This window comes from Daktulosphaira vitifoliae, unplaced genomic scaffold (genome assembly GCF_025091365.1).
Source record: "Daktulosphaira vitifoliae isolate Bord-2020 unplaced genomic scaffold, ASM2509136v1 Scaffold_3, whole genome shotgun sequence".
Taxonomy (NCBI): domain Eukaryota; kingdom Metazoa; phylum Arthropoda; class Insecta; order Hemiptera; family Phylloxeridae; genus Daktulosphaira; species Daktulosphaira vitifoliae.
In genome coordinates, this window is record NW_026099574.1 from 43973362 (window position 1) to 43995448 (window position 22087).

A 22087-nucleotide genomic window follows, 5' to 3' on the forward strand; every position below is an offset into this window, starting at 1 on the left:
TCTTAAATTATTTCAAAACATGTAATGAGTAATCATTATCATAGATTTTATTACAGTATTGCAAATTTCATCTTTTAGATGATCAATTTTGATATATGTGTATCAAATTTAATAACACTTTGTATTTACTATTAATTATAAAATTATCTTCATCATATGGATTCTAACTCCTATTATTCCTTTATATAATTATAATTATATTTGAAACATTAAATTATTAAATAGTATTTCTACATAATAACACTAAAAATCAAAAGTAAATTAAATTAATAATATCCCAAGAAAATGTTATGATTCGGTAATTATAAAAATGAATTTATTCATAAAATAATGTGGCATATCACTAGATCATATTTACTCTTGTACATTAATTTATTAATGTTAGTGTAAAATTTCTATTTTGGGTATTCCTCTTCCTCTATTGTCTTTATTAATTTTCCACATATCCAAACAAGTATGATGAAACTTGGACTTTTGAAAATAATTGCAATATTTATTTTTATATTTACATTCTATTAATTGTTTAGGGTATTCTTTAAGTAAGTTTTTATTCTCGCCAGTAGGAGCTGCTAAAAAATCACATCTTTGTTTTTTTTTTATACAACAATATATTGGACCTGGATCAGTTTCAAATTCCTGACTTAAATCGGTTTTTTGTATCTTCGCCCTCTCAGCAAGAAAACCTGTTACAAATAAATCGTCTATCCAAAAATATTTTTCTGGTATTATAGCTCGTAATAACTGAGCAACAGTTCCTCGGCTAGCTATATACAACCAACCTGATAGGAACGTAGGGTAATAATCACTTTTAAATTCTTGTTTACTAATATACCATTTGTTATTAAAGTCTCTAATGGGTTTAGATTTCACGATGTAGCCCGCTAATTGATACTTACTTTTCATGATATCATTTAATTTGAAAAGATTTACTGCAATATCATCATCGATTTTGATCATGTAAGTTGAGTGACTACAGTATTCATGGAACCATTTTAGAGCCATAATATGTTTATAAGTTAAATTCCTATAAGCTTCATAAAAGTTTCCTTGTACAATGTCTCCAAATTTAGAATTCTCTAATATTACTTGTGACTGAACTTCACTACTCCTTGGCGTTCCGACCATAAAAATATATTGAAAACCCAATTTTTCAAGAATTGATTGAGGGTATGCAATCCGTAAAATACTTCGTATTTTAAAATGTTCAACGTGGCTGTGGACTAGAATTGGTCTTAACGAATTACAGGCGTTGTTATTAATTGTATATCGAAAATTATATAAATTTAACAGATGATCAACTGAAGGTTTTGGATGAACAATTTTTGTTTCCTCTAATGTAGATGTATAATTAAATAATACGCAAAATGAAAATGTGCTTATGAAGAGCAATAATAATACAATTACTTCATTTTTACGAAATTCCATAAGTTATTATTTTAAATTGTATCAATTATTCACTATTATAACATTTCTATCAAAACTAATAAATAATTTGCATTATAACCATCATAAAAATTAATAATTATATATTCTTATTTCATTCGGTTTTTTTTTAATTGTAATTGTTTAATACTTATCTAACGCATTGTAAGCTTTTATTTCAACCTTGTGTATATTATTACTGAATCATGTACTGTATCTTCCTTATTATAGGGCGTTTAAAAATTAAAATAAATAAATATTTGTTAAGATAATCGCGAACAAAAATATACATTTAGACACAACAACATAGAAACTGAATATTTTTCTGCGACATTTATTGAGACTGAACTATACTTTCACTTCGCATCTCACTACAACGTGTATTGTTGTGGATCCGTATAGTTTGCTTGTGTGTACACTATCTCGTCAAATTTACGAATGACCAATTATTTTCTTACGTAGGTTAATATATAGCTCTGAGAACTTATAAAAAATGTGTAGGTTTAATCCTATCTATTTTAGATTCAAATTTTAAATATGAGCGGTGTTTTTATAAAACACTCTTATTTATTTTATAAAATAATATTGGCGAATTAAATTTTTTTTACTAAGATAAAAACTTAACAGGGATTACTATAAATTCTGTACATCCAAAGAAAAACCTCAATCAATTTTGATAGAGAAATTTTATCAAGGGTTTATGATAATGTTTTATTAATACGAACAAAATAACTATTCTTATGAATAATTATTGTTCAAGACAAGAAAAAAAATTATCATATTGATAAATATATCATAGGTTCAATAGTAATGATATATTTATCAAATTGAACAATGAATTTATTATATAGATCGAGGTTTTTCTCTGGGTGTATCAAGATACAATCGGCGGATGATTAATTTAAAAAATGATCATAGGCGGATATTTGTTAAACATCTAAAAACGAAAGCATTCGTATTCTATATTAAGATTACAATTGAATGCGTTCAAAATTAATTTTTTTTTTTCAATTTACATTGAGCTTGACAAGTATTGACACATGTTAGGGGGCTTAGCTCCTCCTAATTTGTAGAAAACTATACTTATTATATATAAAATATGTACACAGGGAGAATTATAAACAATTTTAATAGTTAATATTAGATAAGTATGTAGTAATTGAAAAATTAAAGTTGATACCTATATAAATTATTAAGGTATAATAGTAAGTAAATAAAAAAAATACTTAGCATATCTTAAATTTTGTAAGTACTAAAGTGGGTTTTGATTATTTAATCATCACAGGTATTGTTTGGAGATGAATGTGATATAAACTGTATATTTAATTTTTATCAAAACTAAAAACATTTTATTTTTAGAAGTTTTAAAAAAATGCCTTTTTTTATTTAATTTGAATTCACATTCATATTGTAAAAATTAATTTACTCATGAATTCGTACGAATACATTCATTTTAAACCCTGTTTTTTATGGCTGGTACTTACCACATTTTATTAAGATTTTAGCACGCTGATATAATATTTAGCAAAAATTAACATTGAAATTAAATTCTAAGTATTTATTTTATATAAACTCAAATATTAGAAGCCAGACGGGTTTTTTTCCCTGCGTGATCAGAAAGAACATGATCATATAAACGTATATTATATACAAATTATACATGAAAGTTTTTTAGGAAATAAACAAACAAAAATGTTCATACAAAATAAGAATTAAGTTAATTTTTAAAATTTGTATAGTTTTGTAGAAAATGAACTTGTTAATTCTATCACTGGCTATCATATACCATTTAAACATAATCTTTAGAAGAATTGGAAGTGTTTAATTCTCTTTCTATTAATATTTTATAGTTTTAGTCAGTTAATTTTTAATTTTAGATTTCCCATGATTTAATAAAAATTGTTTTGTTAATAAAATTATATCTTTGCCCAAACTTCTATATTTTTAGCTTTAAGTTTGTTCTAATAATTCAATTTTTCTTGGAATTTTATGACTTGCATAATTTTTTTTGACCAAAAAGAAACATAACTAACTCTTTTCTTGACCAGAATTTAAAAAAGAATTTGTTGTAATTTCTTACAATAAAACATTTTTTTTATAATTTTGTAGGCGACCCTCTTATGAGTTATGTAACCCTCTTACTCTAACTTTCAATTATTCTGATTATAATAGAAATAAGGGTTAAGTTCACAACTCATATACTCGCCACACAAATTTTTTTTTGTTTAACACATAGAAAACATTTTTATTTTAAAATAAGCATATCAAGAAAAAATATTTAAGTGCAGAGCTCTTGAAATTCGGAGACCCACACTGGGTCTCCGAATTTCAACTACAATCGAAACAACTACACTAGTTGTTTCGATTTAACCCGTACATATTATAGCCAAGAATCCACAAGAATGAATCAACTTTTGATTTAAAGATCAGTTACTTTCTTTCATATGTATTCTTAATATTTTAACTAATTAATTTTTTTGGGATTATTATTTATAACTGACTATAATCTTTTTTGTGTATATTTATCAGTTTAATTCAGTTTTTATTTTAACATTTTATGTACGAGATTTTTTCATTTAGGTCAGTCGGTCATCGATCGCGGTCCTGCGACCTATCGAGGGACCTTCGCGTGGAGGGTCGCCACTTATGCTGTCAACGGTATATATATATTGCATACGATAGTAGTACAATAGTTTACAGCTCTAACTGACCGGTCACACTGTAGCTGATCGTCAAATATGTACTATACACACGCGCTGGCGCACACTATACGCTACTACTACTACCTACTACTACAATGTGTACCACGCACGCTCGGCTGTTCTCGTACGCGTGGGTGCGAGTGAGATAGACAGTTGTATAGACATCCTTTGCGCACAGCTTAAATCAATTGTGAACAACAGCGCGCCTTCGCTACCGCTCGCCAACACTGCCTCTGCAACCGTACGGTTTGCTCAGCGTGTACGTTGTCGTTTTGTTCCGCTGTTGTTGTTTCCGTACACCGCTTTTAGTTATTTTGCTATTATACCGAAAATAAAATGTAAGCTTTATACGACATTTAATCTGATATTTTTGTTCGTTTCTGTATCTTTCAAAAATCATCGTTGTCGGTATGTTTTTGAATGACAACTGTACGGGTGAATTCGTCGGCGGGTCACCGTTTTCGACGGATCATTTCGTCCGATAGATTGCTCGCCGTCTTTTAGCCGTACATTTAAGGGTAATTACTAGAATATTATCTACTATATTTACCTAATTGTATGTACTATTATTTTTATTATCGTTGTTATGTTTGTGTGCGTATGCGTATACGACAAATAGTCATTGTGTGTATGTATAGTATCGTTTCATTCATCCTTTGTTCCCGAACCTACACCTAATCATCTGTTGCGCTGGTTGCGGATGATAACGAGGGAATTTTCATAACTCCTTCGAGGTAAGTCACCATGGTATCAGATCGATACACAATTGAATCCTGCGTGTGTGAATTCGAGAATAATTTTCAAAATTATATTTATATTTTTACGTTTTAATTACTGTCAACGTTGATATTTTTTACGATTTGTCCCAATTGACTATTGATTGATTTTTCATCACTATTATATTCTTAAAATTAATTCATGTTTTCTACTAAATGTAATATCTTGAAGAAGGTAAAACAATATCGAGATATACTCATTTTACTATTAACCGAAGTTCTATCCAAATATAAATTTAGTGAAGAGTAGTGTAACTATACCTTAAGAATGTTTTTAATAATTATCCCAATGATAGTATTAAATTAATTAGTGTTGTGCCCTGCTATTTCATTCAAACATTTTTATGAGTTGTCATTAAACATATGAGCGATTTATTGATTGTTCCTAAAATTATATAACTTCTATATATTGTATTTACAACTAACACTATAGATAAATAAAATATTTTATAGATATTTTAGAAAAAAATTTAAAATCTATAAACATTATAATGTTATTAATATAATAAAAAATTTTTATTTTATTTATAATGACCAAATTATTACTTAAATGTTTTCTGTAATTTTATTTTTATTTAAATATTTTTATACTGAATTCTATTATTCTTATTTTATCACAGGTGTAAATTTAATACATTTTATGAAGTGATAAAAGGTTAAAATAATAAATTCAAAATTGGTGGTTAAAAAATTTTATGATTGAAATTGGTGATAAAATATTATTCAAAGTCAATCATATTTGAATGCTTTAATTTTAATTCCTCTTGTTAGAAGGATACTAACAAACTGATAGAAGGTTTATTTCAAGAAAATTATTAAATGACCAATCCATTTTGATTTTTGGACTAAATTATTAATAAGTCAAAATTATTTTATTATTTTTAGGTAAAATATTTTTGGTTAGGAAGTAAGTGTTTAAATGTTAATAATTTATTTTCACCAATAAGATGATCTGTCATACTAATGCATTTTTAAATTATGTTTTTATATTAGTTTGTATAGTAAAAATTTCAAAGACTAATGAAATATTAATTAAATTAACTTATAAGTTATGCCTTTAACTCCTTAATATTCTAACAGTTGATTTAGCATAATTTTGTGGTATGTGCTACTAAAATACTCACGAAATTGAAATTAATATTGTTATTTTTGACATTTTTCATTAGCAAATAAGCAATAGAATTTTATGCCACAAAAATATATTACATTTTTAAAATTATATATTATTCTAAAAATTATTTCAGTAATAATTAGATTAATAAGAAATAATGATATAAAAAGATATTGCTAACCAACTGTGTATACATTTTAAATAAAACTGACAAGCTATTAATTTTTTTTTATATATAAAAATTTTTTGTTTTATATTTAAGTTAATTATTATTAGTCTAATTTGATTTTTAGTCGTTCACGTAATATTAATAAAGTAGACTACTATCTATTAGAAGTATAAAGAAATCACCAAGCTAAATTTTCTGTTGGACATATTTTGATTTTTATACATTAAGTTGTTGATAAATAAAAATATTTGATAACATAAGTTATTCAAGTTTTAGTATATTAATACATGATATTATCATTGTTTTTTTAGGAATACTTTTTGTTAAATGTTCAGTTTATTATAGTATTCAATTGTATTTTTATTTTCATTTATTAGTAATTAATGCAATTTGAACCAACAAAGAATTATTTATGTTTATATTTTTTGATTGTTATTAAAGTCTTAAACTTTATATTTTTGGTTAGCTATATTTTATTGTTTTTGATTTCTTAAGTATTATAATTATTATTTAAAAACTTTTCTTTATGATATTCATTAACTTTTAATTATTTTTAAGCTTTGTGATTATTTATGTTAATGAATTATTATTTTAATTCATTGAAATATAATTTTTAGTTTTTCTGTATAATTTTTTTTGTTAATTAATATTTTTATTATTTATTTTTTAGATTTAGAGCAATGAGAGATTGTGGACAGACATACACAGAAACTAACCCACTAATGAATCCTCATAACACCATGGACTTAGTTAATTGTCGTCCCAATATTACAGTCAATGTAAATAATAATAATGACCAGTCAACTGTCAAAAAATTACCAAAAAAACGAAAATTTGATTTATCACAGCTTGAAGAAAATGATCCTGTATCAGGTCAAATTCCCTCAGTTCAGAAACAGTGCAATACTAGTTGTGTAGCTAGTGTTGTTGTTGTTCCTCCTCAATCTATGGCTGTTGATTATTCTAAGCTTGATGGATTTGATAGACCAAATTATGCTGATGTACCAGTGATTGTGGAGGATCATTCTGAAAGAAGTGAAGAAACTATATATCCATCAAATGAACATAGTGATATTCAGAGATTAGATGTAGATCTTCAAGAATGGACTGATCATAGGGTTTTAGCTAAAAGAGATGGTGTTTATTTGCCTGGTCTTATAAGACAAGCAACTTCTAATGGAGATGTATGGATTGAATTTGATTACGTTGATGGGCAGCGTTTTATAATGTTTAAAGATGTTTTGAATACAAGCAAATATGACGTTATTAGCGATGCAAGTCCATCATTAAGCCAAGTTAGTTAAATAATTTTTCAATAATTTTTTGTATAATACAATATTTGTGGACAATACTATTGAAATTTCTGTAAATCAAAATGTTTTTCTGTAAAATATTATAGGTATATTTTGATTTATTAGGTTAATATTGGAGCAAGAGTTTGTGTAAGAATTACTGGTTCACAATCAGATGAAGGTCATTTAATTCCACGGGTATTTATTGAAGGTGTAGTTCATAAGATAATAACCAATCCTGTGAGATTTGTAGTAAGTGTTGTATCTAGCAACAATGATGAATATGTTGTAAAAAGAGCAGATCTTCGACTACTTTTACCACCATGGTGGGATGAACTTGAACATGGTATACCAAATGGCCATATACCTTTATTAAGAGAACCTACACCCCCTACCTCAAATGGGCCAACTAATTATTATCATAGTTCTCCACTACAACCATCAAACAATCGTCATTTTGATGACTTTTGTGAAAGTGATGATGATCTTCGTCGAGAAGATATTTTATTTATGTCTGATGCAGGTAAATATTTATCCATTTATTTTTAATAACCCAAAACTATTGAAAATATTTTAGATGCAGGTAAGTTGTCAGGAAGCAGTAAGCGAAGTAGTATGCAGAGTCGAGGTAGTACATGTAGTATATTAGATCATGGGAGTACAACACCCAGATCAACTCCGGCTACACCTAGATCACAAATTACTTCCCCTCATAAATATAAGAAAGGAGATATTGTTACCACTCCTAGTGGAATTCGGAAAAAATTTAACGGTAAACAATGGCGCCGTTTGTGTTCTAAAGAAGGATGTTCTAAAGAATCTCAAAGAAGAGGGTATTGTTCTAGACATTTAAGTTTAAAAGGCAGTAGTCTAAGATCTTGTGCTTCAAGTAGTACAAGTTTTACAAGGTATTTAAAAGTTAAAATTCATCTTTTGTTTTTATATACTGAAATATTTTTAGAAGTTAACTTATGTTGATTGCTATTAATACAGAGAATTTTGTAAGATAAAGTACATAATATGTTATTATAAATTAATGATAATTTTAATGAAAAACAAATAGAATTTTTTTTTAAATTTACTATTGTTTATAAATTTAAAACATGTCTAAATAGTAACCTTAAAATTGAATAATAATCTCGTAATAATTATAATATTAACCAAATTTATTTTATAGAAATTTTATGAAAATATTGGTAGCAATTTCATAACTATTATGAAGTTTTTATTGAAAGATATATAATTTTGTGAGGAATTCAGAAATATAATTTTTTTTGTTTCTTTTACATAAAAAAACTGAGAAAAGCACAATTATCAAAAAAATATACGTAAAGCTTAAAAATTAAAAAAAAAATTATTTTAATTTTTATAAATCTTTTTTAGTGCAGTATTATTTTCTGAATTAAAATAAAACACAAAAAGTTAACAATTTTTTTATGTGTAATTATTACTAAAAATAGATATGATGAAAAAATCTAAAGTGAGATTTGGAGTCAGTATCAAAAATTCACATAGAGTTTACCTAAATATCGTAGATAAGAGAATATTTTTCATTATTTGTTGTTTTGTATTGATATATGTCAATAACTTGATTTAAAAATTTTAAAAGTTAAGCCTTCAATAGTTAAAAAATATACAATTACTCTCTTTAAATTTCAGAGGAAATCGAAGTGCTATGGATGGAGATGAAACATCACGAGAATCCCAAACATCTCCCAGTTTTTCTGAACGTCGATTAACTGGCCGTTTTGATCCAGATGAAACGGAAGCTGCCAACATGCTTGGTACACAACGTAATACTAATATAACGTAGTTTAACATTGTCTTTAAACAATTATGAGCTTGATAACAAAGACCATTTAAATTTCATAGAATTATAAGTGGTTAAATCATTTTAATAGGTCAAAAATCCAAAATTTAACACATGATAAATTTACTATTTTTAATAAATTGTTTATTTTACTCTCGTATAAAATTTCTAGGAATACATTTCATTGTCATTTATATATTTAATATACTTCTGATTGTAAGGGATTAAATATCAGACCATTTAACAATATGTTTTTCATTTAATTGTTTTCAGCCCTATATGGTAAATTCATTCTTTCATTGTTTATGTAGTCATAAATATTGTTAGTTTATCTCTTACAAATTATTTATTTAGTTACATGTTATAAAAAGTTAATTTTTTTATAGTGTCTTTGGGAAGTTCTAGATCTGGAACACCTTTATATTCATCTCCTTGTCCTCCGAGTAACAATAATACACAATCGCCTCTAACTGTTGGCTCTAGACAAAACATGTTTCTACCTATAATATTGCCAACCAACCAGAATTATCCTGTTACTACACCAACAGGAAATGGACATGCTACTCCACCTATAACAAACAGTAATTCTAACAATCAATATAGGCAACAACAGCTTGTTAAGTATGTGTGAAATAATAAATCAAATAATATGTTGTTAATAATTTGATTTTTTTTTTTTTTTTTGTAGACCAGAATTATTAAGACCTAAAACGCAACATAATTTGCATGATTCAATGCCGATTTCCAGTCAAACTAGTGTAATCCGTATATCACCTCATACAATTCAACCCAAAATAAACAATGTCACAGTTAATACTCAAACACAAGCATGTTGGAAAGGTCTGTCGTCACCTCAACAATCAGTGAAACAAACTAACCAACCAATTGGTCAATGGCAGGTTGAAAGACATCCAAGTGTTGTAGTTTCTTCCCAACAGCATGGTCACATATTAGAAAAAGCATTAACCACAGTTGACACTGTTTGTATTTTTTATTTACTGTTTTAAATTTGTCATCTTAAACTTAAACTAATGATTTGTTTAAATACAATATTTAGAATGGTAATGAACCTTATAGTCATGTTGTGGAAAACAGTGAAGTATTTGTTCGGGACAGCAATAATAGTGTATATCAGGAATCTGTGATAAAGAAAGAAACACATATTGAGACAGCCACTCATGTATCATATCCCCACCAACACTTAGTTATTAATACTGGATATCATCAAGTAATAATTTCAAAAATATAATAACTTAAGATATTTATTGCAATGAAACTTTATTTATTTTGTTTTTCCTGAACTTAATTTTTTTTCTATTTTAATTAAATTCTTCATGAAAAAGTTTTTATTAATTTCTCTGGATGATTTTAACATATAGATAAAGACTACTATTACAGCAGTAATATAACACTGTTGATAATATGAAAAAAATCTCGTTACGGCATTACTGCTATAGCAATAATATTTTTAATAGTATCAAATAATTAAAGAAAAGGGGTCGTCCTGGTGTAGTTATTAAAATATACATTTTAGCGCATGGGATCCCAGATTTAATCACTAGCATACCAATGAGATTTTTCTTGTGATTTTCTCATTAGTGGTATCTAGTCTCTGGCCCAAGCCAGCCGTAATACCCATCCTGTCTATCATTGATTTAAGTAAACACTATCTTTGATTTCTTAACATGTGAAAGAGAGCTACCACCATCTGTAGCATAGTTTACCAAGTTTGGAAAATTGAAAGATATAAAATTAATCATTATTTTTTTTTTCAAATGATAAAGAGAATTTGACTAATATATCACATTGAAATGATTGCCAAAATTATATGCGTCTGCCAATGTATTAAGATACAAAAAATGTATTATTTTATCTGATTTACTCGTTATTAAAAGACAGATAATCATTTTATATATATATATATATAAAATAATACATGAATTAAATTATACTTAATAGTTGTATTTTTAATTTAATATATTACTTTATATTTATTAGCAGAGAGTCCAAAACATTCCAAATTCAATTACGACACCTTCAGTTGTCACTAAACATAACTACATACCCTCACAAAATGAATATCAAGATGACCAAAATAAAAATAGTATTCTTCAACAAGTTATTGTACATCCTACTGAACTCTTACCTGTGTTGCCTGTAATGGATGATAGAAAAGAAGAACCACCAGAACCTAATCCAACTTCTCATTCAAGTAATAATTTTGATCATTTTCTTGTTAGAGTTTTTTATACTTTATACTTTTCAACTTTATTTGTACTTTAAATTATGTAAATAATTTATAGATAATGAAAATGGAAACCTAACTATTTATTCTTGGGATTCCTTAATTCCAATCTTAAATTCTGAAGAAGTAGTTCAGACAAATATTTCTGCTATACCAAAATCTATTACTCCGCCTCTATCTGCTCCACCAATTTTAACACCACCACCTGCTGAGTCTCCTGATGTTGATGACGACGATGATGATGTATTTGAACAAGAACCTTGTGATACTGATGATCAAAATCCAAATACAGCAGCTGGAAAGCGTAGAACACAATCTCTAAGTGCTTTGCAGAATACCAAAGAGCCACAGAGTCCTTTAACTAAAGCAAAAGATCGAATACGAAGACCTATGAATGCCTTTATGATATTTAGTAAACGACACAGAGCTTTAGTTCACCAAAGACATCCTAATCAAGACAATAGAACTGTGTCAAAAATTCTCGGTGAATGGTGGTATGCTTTGGATCCAGATAAAAAACAAACATATCATAAATTAGCATCTGAAGTTAAAGAAGCTCATTTTAAAGCACATCCGGAGTGGAAATGGTGCAGTAAAGACAGAAGAAAATCCAGTGGGAGTGGAAGGTCCAAATTAGGTTCCACTGATGAACATCCTTCTCTTGATCATGATCCTATGATAGAAGTAACAATAGAAATGTCAGATGAACAAAAAACCTCGAATAAAAAAGACATGGATGTAGATATGAAAAATGATTCTGAAGATGAACAGATGGTATGTATAACATAAATTAATAAAAAAATTTGTTAAATNTCTTGTGATTTTCTCATTAGTGGTATCTAGTCTCTGGCCCAAGCCAGCCGTAATACCCATCCTGTCTATCATTGATTTAAGTAAACACTATCTTTGATTTCTTAACATGTGAAAGAGAGCTACCACCATCTGTAGCATAGTTTACCAAGTTTGGAAAATTGAAAGATATAAAATTAATCATTATTTTTTTTTTCAAATGATAAAGAGAATTTGACTAATATATCACATTGAAATGATTGCCAAAATTATATGCGTCTGCCAATGTATTAAGATACAAAAAATGTATTATTTTATCTGATTTACTCGTTATTAAAAGACAGATAATCATTTTTTATATATATATATATAAAATAATACATGAATTAAATTATACTTAATAGTTGTATTTTTAATTTAATATATTACTTTATATTTATTAGCAGAGAGTCCAAAACATTCCAAATTCAATTACGACACCTTCAGTTGTCACTAAACATAACTACATACCCTCACAAAATGAATATCAAGATGACCAAAATAAAAATAGTATTCTTCAACAAGTTATTGTACATCCTACTGAACTCTTACCTGTGTTGCCTGTAATGGATGATAGAAAAGAAGAACCACCAGAACCTAATCCAACTTCTCATTCAAGTAATAATTTTGATCATTTTCTTGTTAGAGTTTTTTATACTTTATACTTTTCAACTTTATTTGTACTTTAAATTATGTAAATAATTTATAGATAATGAAAATGGAAACCTAACTATTTATTCTTGGGATTCCTTAATTCCAATCTTAAATTCTGAAGAAGTAGTTCAGACAAATATTTCTGCTATACCAAAATCTATTACTCCGCCTCTATCTGCTCCACCAATTTTAACACCACCACCTGCTGAGTCTCCTGATGTTGATGACGACGATGATGATGTATTTGAACAAGAACCTTGTGATACTGATGATCAAAATCCAAATACAGCAGCTGGAAAGCGTAGAACACAATCTCTAAGTGCTTTGCAGAATACCAAAGAGCCACAGAGTCCTTTAACTAAAGCAAAAGATCGAATACGAAGACCTATGAATGCCTTTATGATATTTAGTAAACGACACAGAGCTTTAGTTCACCAAAGACATCCTAATCAAGACAATAGAACTGTGTCAAAAATTCTCGGTGAATGGTGGTATGCTTTGGATCCAGATAAAAAACAAACATATCATAAATTAGCATCTGAAGTTAAAGAAGCTCATTTTAAAGCACATCCGGAGTGGAAATGGTGCAGTAAAGACAGAAGAAAATCCAGTGGGAGTGGAAGGTCCAAATTAGGTTCCACTGATGAACATCCTTCTCTTGATCATGATCCTATGATAGAAGTAACAATAGAAATGTCAGATGAACAAAAAACCTCGAATAAAAAAGACATGGATGTAGATATGAAAAATGATTCTGAAGATGAACAGATGGTATGTATAACATAAATTAATAAAAAAATTTGTTAAATATATATTTCTATATTTTTTCAGGTTGTATCTGAAGTTCCAGAAATTGATTTAAAGTGTAAAGAAAAAGTTACAGATTCTGATACAGAGTCTCAAAGTGATGCTGAACAACTACAAGATAACAAAATATTCCCCCAACAACATTTTAGTCCTGTTAAATCTTCTACTTCAGAAGTCACTTGTCGGCCTAAACCAATTAAAGCTAGGTAATTTAAATACTTTATTCACTTCATTTAATTGAAATATCCTTAGTATTGATTATTTTCTATTTTTGTACTTGCACATTACATTAAAAGTAATTATATGAAAGAGGAGATTGTAAATTATTAATGTTGAGTGTGATGTATGTATCAAGTATTTATAAATTCTTGTTATTGTACCTGAATAGGTAATAATCAAGACTCAAATAATACTATTTGATTAATAAATATGTCTAGTGAAATCAGTGACATATTTAGAAAGAACACATTGACATTTGTCCCCTCAAAATTGGTAGTACTATTTTAATATAGACATTTTTCTCGTTTTGCTCATAATTAACTGTACTCATAGTACTATTTAATTGTACTATAATAAGAAAAATATTTGTATGATATTTTGTATTCTAAAATACAAAATATACAAAAGTATTTGACAAGTATTGAAAATACAATTTTAGATTACTCAATATATAATAATATCACTACAATAGTAAATATTATAGTTATTTTTAGAATTGTTATTAATATTATAATACAATTTCAATATTCAAACTATTAAATAGTAATTCTATATTTAGGCAGTTTAAAAGAGATCCATAGATAAAAAATTAATGAGTCTTTTATTTTAACTGAAAATTTTTTACAGTTATATTAAATTATTTTAAAATAAAAATGTAGAGGTTTCTGAATAACTTAAATGTTGATTTAGCTCTCTCATAAAACATTATGAGTTTATTAACTTAAAATAATAGATAAAAAATATCCACGAACTGGGAAACACAATCTTAAAGTCAAGTCATATATCAAGGTATTTAAGTGCATGACTTGATTTTAGAAAACTATTGTTTAGAGTATAGTCATTAAAATTATTTTTCTTTGAACTAGTTCAACTATTTTTATTATTTATTTAATGTACATATTATTTCAATAATTTTTTAATTATTAAATATAATAAAATATAATGTAAAGTTAAAAATTTTTAATTAATTTTAAATTATCTAGGAAGATTTATATTTAACTTAATTTAAATACCTTTCACAAGTAAAAGATTTTCATAATAATAAATTAAAATCTCAAGGATTCTAATATTTTAGTATCATTAGTAATTTGACCATAAAATATTTAATGATTATCTTAGATGCATATGAGAGGTATAATTTAACTATACAATAATACAATAACTGATCAATTTATAATAATTTATAAATTATTATATTCATTGTTTGTTCATGTTATTTGCATTGAATGAATCATCATAAAATAAAAATAAATATTATTTGTTTGCATAGTTATTAAACTGAGTTATACTCAATTAAACTAATACTATATTTTTAAAATGTAAAAAAACTATACTTAGTACATTTAATTTTACTTAATTAATTAGCCACAAGTGATCAATTTTTATTATATATTTAGTACATTTATCTTGGTAATTTTAAAATAATTGTAATTATCATTGAGATTTATTAAAATGAAATAAAATATGTTTGTACATCTTCTAGCAGTCAACAAAAATCTAACTCATTGTTTAAAATATCAATTCACATATTTGTAGTTCAGATCTAGACTATGCAAGCTCAATTTTGATTTTTAATAACTAAGCTACCTACATAAATGATAATGACACTGCTTAGCATAGCTCTAAATGTTCTAAAAATTTCAAAGTTAAAATACAAATGTTAAAAGTTAACTATTAGTTAAAAGACTATAAAAGTTAAGTGGTTTTCTTTATTAACACTATTTTTTTATTATTTAATTTTTTTTTTTTTATAAAGAAGTGTTGATTAAAAAATAATGTGTAAGTTTGCAAAAGATAATACAAACTTATTTACTATATTATGTTTAAATTTTTGTATGCCCGTATTTATTTATAAATTATAAATAATAACTTTTTCTCCTATAATTCATTATTATTGAATTTTTAATTTTTTTTTTTTTTAGGCTAGTATCTTCAAGTTCTACAGATTCTAAGTATCAATCTAAAACAGTTAATTCAAGGGAACCAACAACTCCTATTTTATACCCCTATCATTCCCCTATAAATCCTGTAGGAATTTCTCCATTTCAACCTACTGGTGGGGCCTTTAAATTAATGCCAGCTTCACCAAAAGTTAAAAATCCTGAACAATTGCCAACATCTGAAGTAACTTGGACGACTGAATCTGAGACCTGGAATCAAACAAAACTGATTAATACAAATGCATGGGCAGCATCCACTGCTGAATGGAACAATAATAAACCAACTAACACAACTACTGCTAACTCTAAAATTGTTGTCACTCCATTTTCTCAACAGAGTATACTTCATTACAATTCTTCACCAAATAAGGATACAGAACAAAAACCTGTTACTTCAGTTAGACAAATTTTAGGTGGGCGACCAGTTCTTATACAAACAACAGCTAAAAGTCAATCGGGAAACCAGCAACAAGCTTTAACTTTTGCTTTTGTAAATTCTGGTGATTCAACAACTTCACTAGTAACCAATTTACTTGTTCCAACTAGCAGTGATAACAGAAGTTCATCAACTACACTTCAATATGTTATACCAAGTCGTTTATCAAATATTTACTTACCACAATCAAGTAATAATATACAAAATGCTATGAAATAATTTTTTACTTTATTCTTTATTTATTTTTTATTAGGTACATCAAATCAAACACAAGTTGCAAAGACAATTCAATCGTCAACTGTTATCGTTAGTACACATAATACTCCAATGGTTTTGCAATCGTAAGTAAAATGATTAATTTCTTGTTAATGAGAACGAGTAATCTATTTGTTAATACATTAGTTATAATTTTCATATTTTGTTTTTTCAGTGATGCTGAAAACTCAGAAAAAAATGTTAATAATACAAGTATGATTTTTTTTTTTTTATATATAAAAAACATTTTTTTCAATTTTATTATTTTATTATATATATATATATGTATATGTTTAGAAAAAAGTGATCCTGATATTGTTATAAGAGCTGATAATGATGAAAAATTGGTATTATTGGAAAATTCACATAGTGATACTCAAAAAGCATCTAACTCACCAATAATATTTGATTTTAAAGATAATACTGTTAAGGTATATAATATTATTATATTTCTTTATACAGTTTGGTGTAAAAAATTTATATATTTAAGTATTCATTTATAGTTATATATGTAGTTAAGTAAATTAAAATTTCAGATTCATATGAGGTCATTACATTCAAGCATCCTATTAGATAATTCTAGATATGCTGTTATAATAAAATTCATTATTTACAGTCTCCTAAAATTGTTCATTTATTTACGACAATTTAACTTTAAGAGCAAGTAGAATAACATTTTAGGAGGTGCTAGATTAATTTTTATCTCCTAAAAATTATTTATATACCAATATGTGTATATAAATTTTAATTTCTTAAGACACTAAATTTTAGCCTCCCACAACCTTTTCCTGGTTGTGCCTATGTTATTAACCATCCTGATTTAAATGCTTCTAAATGTCTTTTTGGGACTTGTACCTATGGGACAATTTTTCATAATTTGGACCTATTTGTTATATAATATTCTATCATAATTAATATAATTTAACAAAATGTCTGTTAAATTTCTTTTTAACTATATGACTATCTAGGTAGTTATTCACAAAGTCTAGCTGCTTATAATATGTTTGCATCACCCCCATAAAATCTGAAATAACTTCATTTGTTTTTTCAGCATCATAAAATTATTTTATAATTTAGTTTTTTAAATTTGTTAAATTCTTAGGAGAATAACACAAGAAATGATATTGAAGACAAACCGTTTGTACTTGCTCCGACACCAGCTCAACTGGGTAAAGCACCATTGCAAAGACGACAATCAATGGGTAAGTTTTTATTTAGATAAAAAAAATGTACATATACAGGGTGTTCAGTAAATCAGGAAACGGGTTTCTATTGTTCTCATTGTTACAAATAATGAGAACAATAGAAACCCGTTTCCTGACTTACTGAACACCCTGTATATCATTACATGCAATATAAGTATGATATGTGATATAATATAGTAAATTACTCATTTTCTTAAATGATATATTAATAAATGTCATAGAAAATTTCGTTATCTTCTCATATTTTCGAAAATATTTTTCTGATCCATTCATTATTCACCAAATTTTATTTTTTTTTAATTTATTTGTTTTTTTCAAATGATTATTCAGTTTTTTTACATTGAAAATAATAGTCAGTTGTTTAAATTAAATGTTATATAGAAAATTTATGTTAAAACATTTCTGATTTGTATACGTTTTTTTATTGTCATAAAAAGTTTCTTGTCTATGAATCTGTTTATATTTATATATTTGCATTCCTTACATCTAAAACAATTATTCTGTAGTGTGCATGACATATCTGAGTAGCCTACTCAAAGTTGTTTATTAGGATTATAGGTTGTATAATTCAGAGTTACATCCAAGTTTAATGTAGAGTCCTAGCTTATTTATAATAAATATACTTGAAAAAATAAAATTTCTGATATAATTACAACATAAAATGAATAAACTAATAAAATTGATCAAATTATGATAAATAGGCAAAACAAGATATAAAATATTAAATTATTGGTATTTTTATTAGTTTTTAGTTAATTAGTTTAAAAATCATATTAATTAATAAAATATTTTTTCCTATAAAAATAACATCAACTAGATATTCTAATGAAAATATAGAAATTACAAATAGTGTTTAAATAACATAATAACTAAAATTATAAATCTATTATAAATTATTAATCTAGTTATTGTGTCTATAGTTATTTAATAATTTATAATACTTTTTGCATACAAATAATAAAANAACTAGATTAATAACTGTTATTGTGTCTATAGTTATTTAATAATTTATAATACTTTTTGCATACAAATAATAAAATTAAAAAAAAGAACACTTAAGATTTAACATTTTTCTTTGATTAATTCTTACACATTTATGTTTAAAAGATTTTAAGATGTTTTTTTGTGGTGTGATATTTTGATAATATTTATTAAATCAACTTTGGCAAAAAAAAAACTTATTAATTGGATGAAACTCAACACATATATTGAAGTTTTTAAATCTAAAATTTAAATTACTTAATCTAATTTTTAAGAATGTCATAAGTGTATTCATATAAATTCATCTAATAAATATGGAATTATTACAGTATCTTCTAGTCAAGATTCAATGGCTAATTCTCTTCCTGAAAAAGATTCTGAGATGGTTGAAGAAATGAATGAAGATACACTTGAATCACCTTCTGCTAAACGTAGCTTTTTTAAAAAAAATGTTGAAGATGGAATGAATAGAGTTTTAGAACAAGTGAATTTTGAAAGAAAATTTTCTTCATTGCCCCAATTCAAACCAGATGAATGTAATTCTCCAAGTGCAATATCAGTGCCATCTAGTCCTCATGTGTTTAATGCTCAAACATTCCGTAAAAAACAATTGACTGATTGTGAAGGTCAAGTAGAAACCCCAAAGTCATCTGGAAAACTGGTTGGAAACACATTTTTTGGTCCAGATTTTAATCCTGAAGCTTATAGAGGTGCACTAGAACAAGAAGACACGATTTTAGCATCTCCTAGAACTCCCAAAACACCAAGTGGAAGGAATGACAATTCAGCTGCTGAAAAAGGTCATCGAAAAATGTTAGAACAAAGAAGACAATTGGTAATGACTTTATTCCAAGAACAAGGTATGTTTCCTTCTACTCAAGCAACTTCAGTATTTCAGGTAATATATAATATTTTATTTAATAATATAATACTTATTAATTATAATACTATACTGTAGCAATCGTTATAAAGTCATATTAATAAATAAATAAATAATGTTTATGTTTTTATAGGCCAATCACTCTGATATATTTCCAAACAAATCGTCATTACAATTGAAGATAAGAGAAGTCCGTCAGAAACTAATGGCACATAGTACTTTGACACCTAGTAGTGTGAGTGCACTTAATAGTCCTATCGAAACTTCTTCAAATGCACCAAGTAAGTATAAAATGATTTTTATGAAGTCATTGTTGAAGTGTACTGTGATAACAATTGATAATATTTTTTTTCTTACCCTATCAAAAAAGTTTCACTTAAAAAATATTTGGTTTAAATAGTACTAGAATAATTTAAATTTAAATTTATATGTGTTACTATTAAATACTTTAAAAAAAAAAACTAATAAAATTTGATAAAAGGAAAATAATTAATAAACTATATGCCCTATTTTATTACTTGTTTTTTATGCAAAACTTGATTTTCTATTCTAGGTTCAACTACAAATCAATCGTCTCAACAAACACCTAGTGTTTGTACATCCAGCTAACATCACTATGTTATTAACTTTAAATACAGATTATTATAAAAGGTTTACTTAAATTTTATTGTTAAAATTGATATTTTTGTATGTAACAAAAAAAAATATATATATATATATATATATATATATATATTATGTTCCAGTAGTTTTGCTTTACTGTACATAGTGTATATATTAGTTTTTTTTAAAGGTATCAGTCTTTTATTCTGTTATATCTTATTTGATAAATAAAAAACCCTGATATTAATAGTTTTTATTTTTTAAATTAAAATAAAAAAAAGTTGACTAATCATTTTAAAATTTAAATAAATATTAAATTATTTTCTTTTTTCTCAAATAGAACTATGTAAAAATAACTTAATATCTACTATTTTATTATATAGTGTAGTTAAATATTTATTAAATAGTTCAGATATAATTTTAATAAATGATCTCTAAATCTATAGACACATCCACCACCAAAAGAGTCTTTCAAAATATATTGTATATTACTTTTTTAGAAATAAATTAAATTTTTTATTTTGCTTATTTTAAGTTGCTTCATATAATTTTTATCTTATTTGTGCCATAGGTATAGTTTTTAATGTAATACTTTTAACTTACCTATTTTAAATATCCTGAAATTTAAGTTTAATCTGATCATTAAATTGATCACTTGTACTGTTTTGATTAAATTGTATTTTTTTGAATAAATAAAATGCATACATGATTTTTTTATATAGAGTATATATAGAATTGTATTTATTGGAAATGAAATATTGTAAAATAAATTACTTGTATAAATTAGTTGCTTAATTTTTATCCAAAAATTGTCCATTATATTGACATTAATACTAAAGTTTCATTACTGACTTTGAACTATAAATAATCAAGTACTCTTATTTTAAAATTATCACTTTCTACGTTGTACTTAAAAATCATTTGTTTTCAATTTATATATTAATAAGATTTTATTAATTAGCTTTTAATACAGTTATTTTTACTTAACCTTCATTTAAAATTAATAAAATTTGATTGTTAAAGCAAAAAACATATTTTTAGTGCCATAATTTATGTTTATATTTTTTCTTATTCAAAATTAGGGAGGTTGTTTTGCTCAAAATGTGTATGTTTATTCTAAGTTTTCATTAAGATTATTTGTATTGGAACATTATTTATATTTAATCAACAGATAAATTAAAATAATCAATTATTTTATCAAATTTGATTGTATATTTTTTGTTATAGCCATTGAAATGTTTAATAAATATGATTGAAAAGATTTAATAAGTTAAAAAATTGTAATTCTTTATTTTTAAAAATTAGCTCAAATATTATCTACAAAACTTATTTCATTTTTATTATTTTCCTTTTTTTTTTTAGAAAAGCAAATGTAAATTTCTATTCCTAATTAAGTTTATAGTATTATGATAAATATAAAACTAGATATATTTTATTTTAATGTACAAATTTTTTGTAAAAATAATGTTCTTTTTTACTATTTTTCTTTTTCAATTATAACTATAACTAGTTAAACTCTTAGACCTAAAATTTTCATTTTATTACACTTTTTCAACTTAAATATCAATGCAATGCAATAATGTATGATGTTTACTTACTTTCTACAAATCAACAAAAGTGCAATTGGTAATATTATATTATAGGTTTAAATAACTATTTTGAACAACTAATCGTTTTGTTGTTTTTATAATAATAATAAATATTATAATTTTAACCATTTTAGTATCAATGGTTAAAAAGAAATATTTAATG

The 22087-nt window shown here is 25.6% G+C and overlaps 2 protein-coding genes across 11 annotated transcripts; one reads left to right on the forward strand and one right to left on the reverse strand.

Annotated features, from left to right (window-relative positions):
• Positions 1 to 110: 110 nt before the first annotated feature.
• Positions 111 to 1848, reverse strand: LOC126900653 (beta-1,3-galactosyltransferase 5-like). The gene has a single exon (XM_050676529.1). It carries the CDS (start codon positions 1423 to 1425, stop codon positions 382 to 384), a length of 1044 nt encoding a protein of 347 aa, XP_050532486.1. The 5' UTR covers positions 1426 to 1848; the 3' UTR covers positions 111 to 381.
• Positions 1849 to 4314: 2466 nt separating this feature from the next.
• LOC126900646 (putative transcription factor capicua) lies at positions 4315 to 20441 on the forward strand. 10 transcript variants are annotated; one of them, XM_050676512.1, is made up of 20 exons: positions 4316 to 4642; positions 5786 to 5807; positions 6851 to 7475; positions 7599 to 7995; positions 8050 to 8380; positions 9132 to 9265; positions 9669 to 9903; positions 9971 to 10262; positions 10340 to 10510; positions 11281 to 11494; positions 13065 to 13780; positions 13841 to 14022; positions 15958 to 16601; positions 16665 to 16752; positions 16842 to 16879; positions 16964 to 17097; positions 17769 to 17868; positions 19182 to 19750; positions 19866 to 20013; positions 20286 to 20441. In XM_050676512.1, exons 3-20 carry the CDS (start codon positions 6861 to 6863, stop codon positions 20339 to 20341), a joined length of 5064 nt encoding a protein of 1687 aa, XP_050532469.1. In that variant the 5' UTR covers positions 4316 to 4642; positions 5786 to 5807; positions 6851 to 6860; the 3' UTR covers positions 20342 to 20441. The 10 variants fall into 10 exon arrangements, with proteins under 10 accessions (XP_050532472.1, XP_050532473.1, XP_050532469.1 ...); XM_050676518.1 differs by lacking the exon at positions 5786 to 5807 and having other exon boundaries at positions 15958 to 16313; positions 16389 to 16601; XM_050676515.1 differs by lacking the exons at positions 5786 to 5807; positions 13065 to 13780 and adding an exon at positions 11586 to 12301 and having other exon boundaries at positions 4315 to 4642; positions 11284 to 11494.
• The last annotated feature ends 1646 nt before the right edge of the window (positions 20442 to 22087 follow it).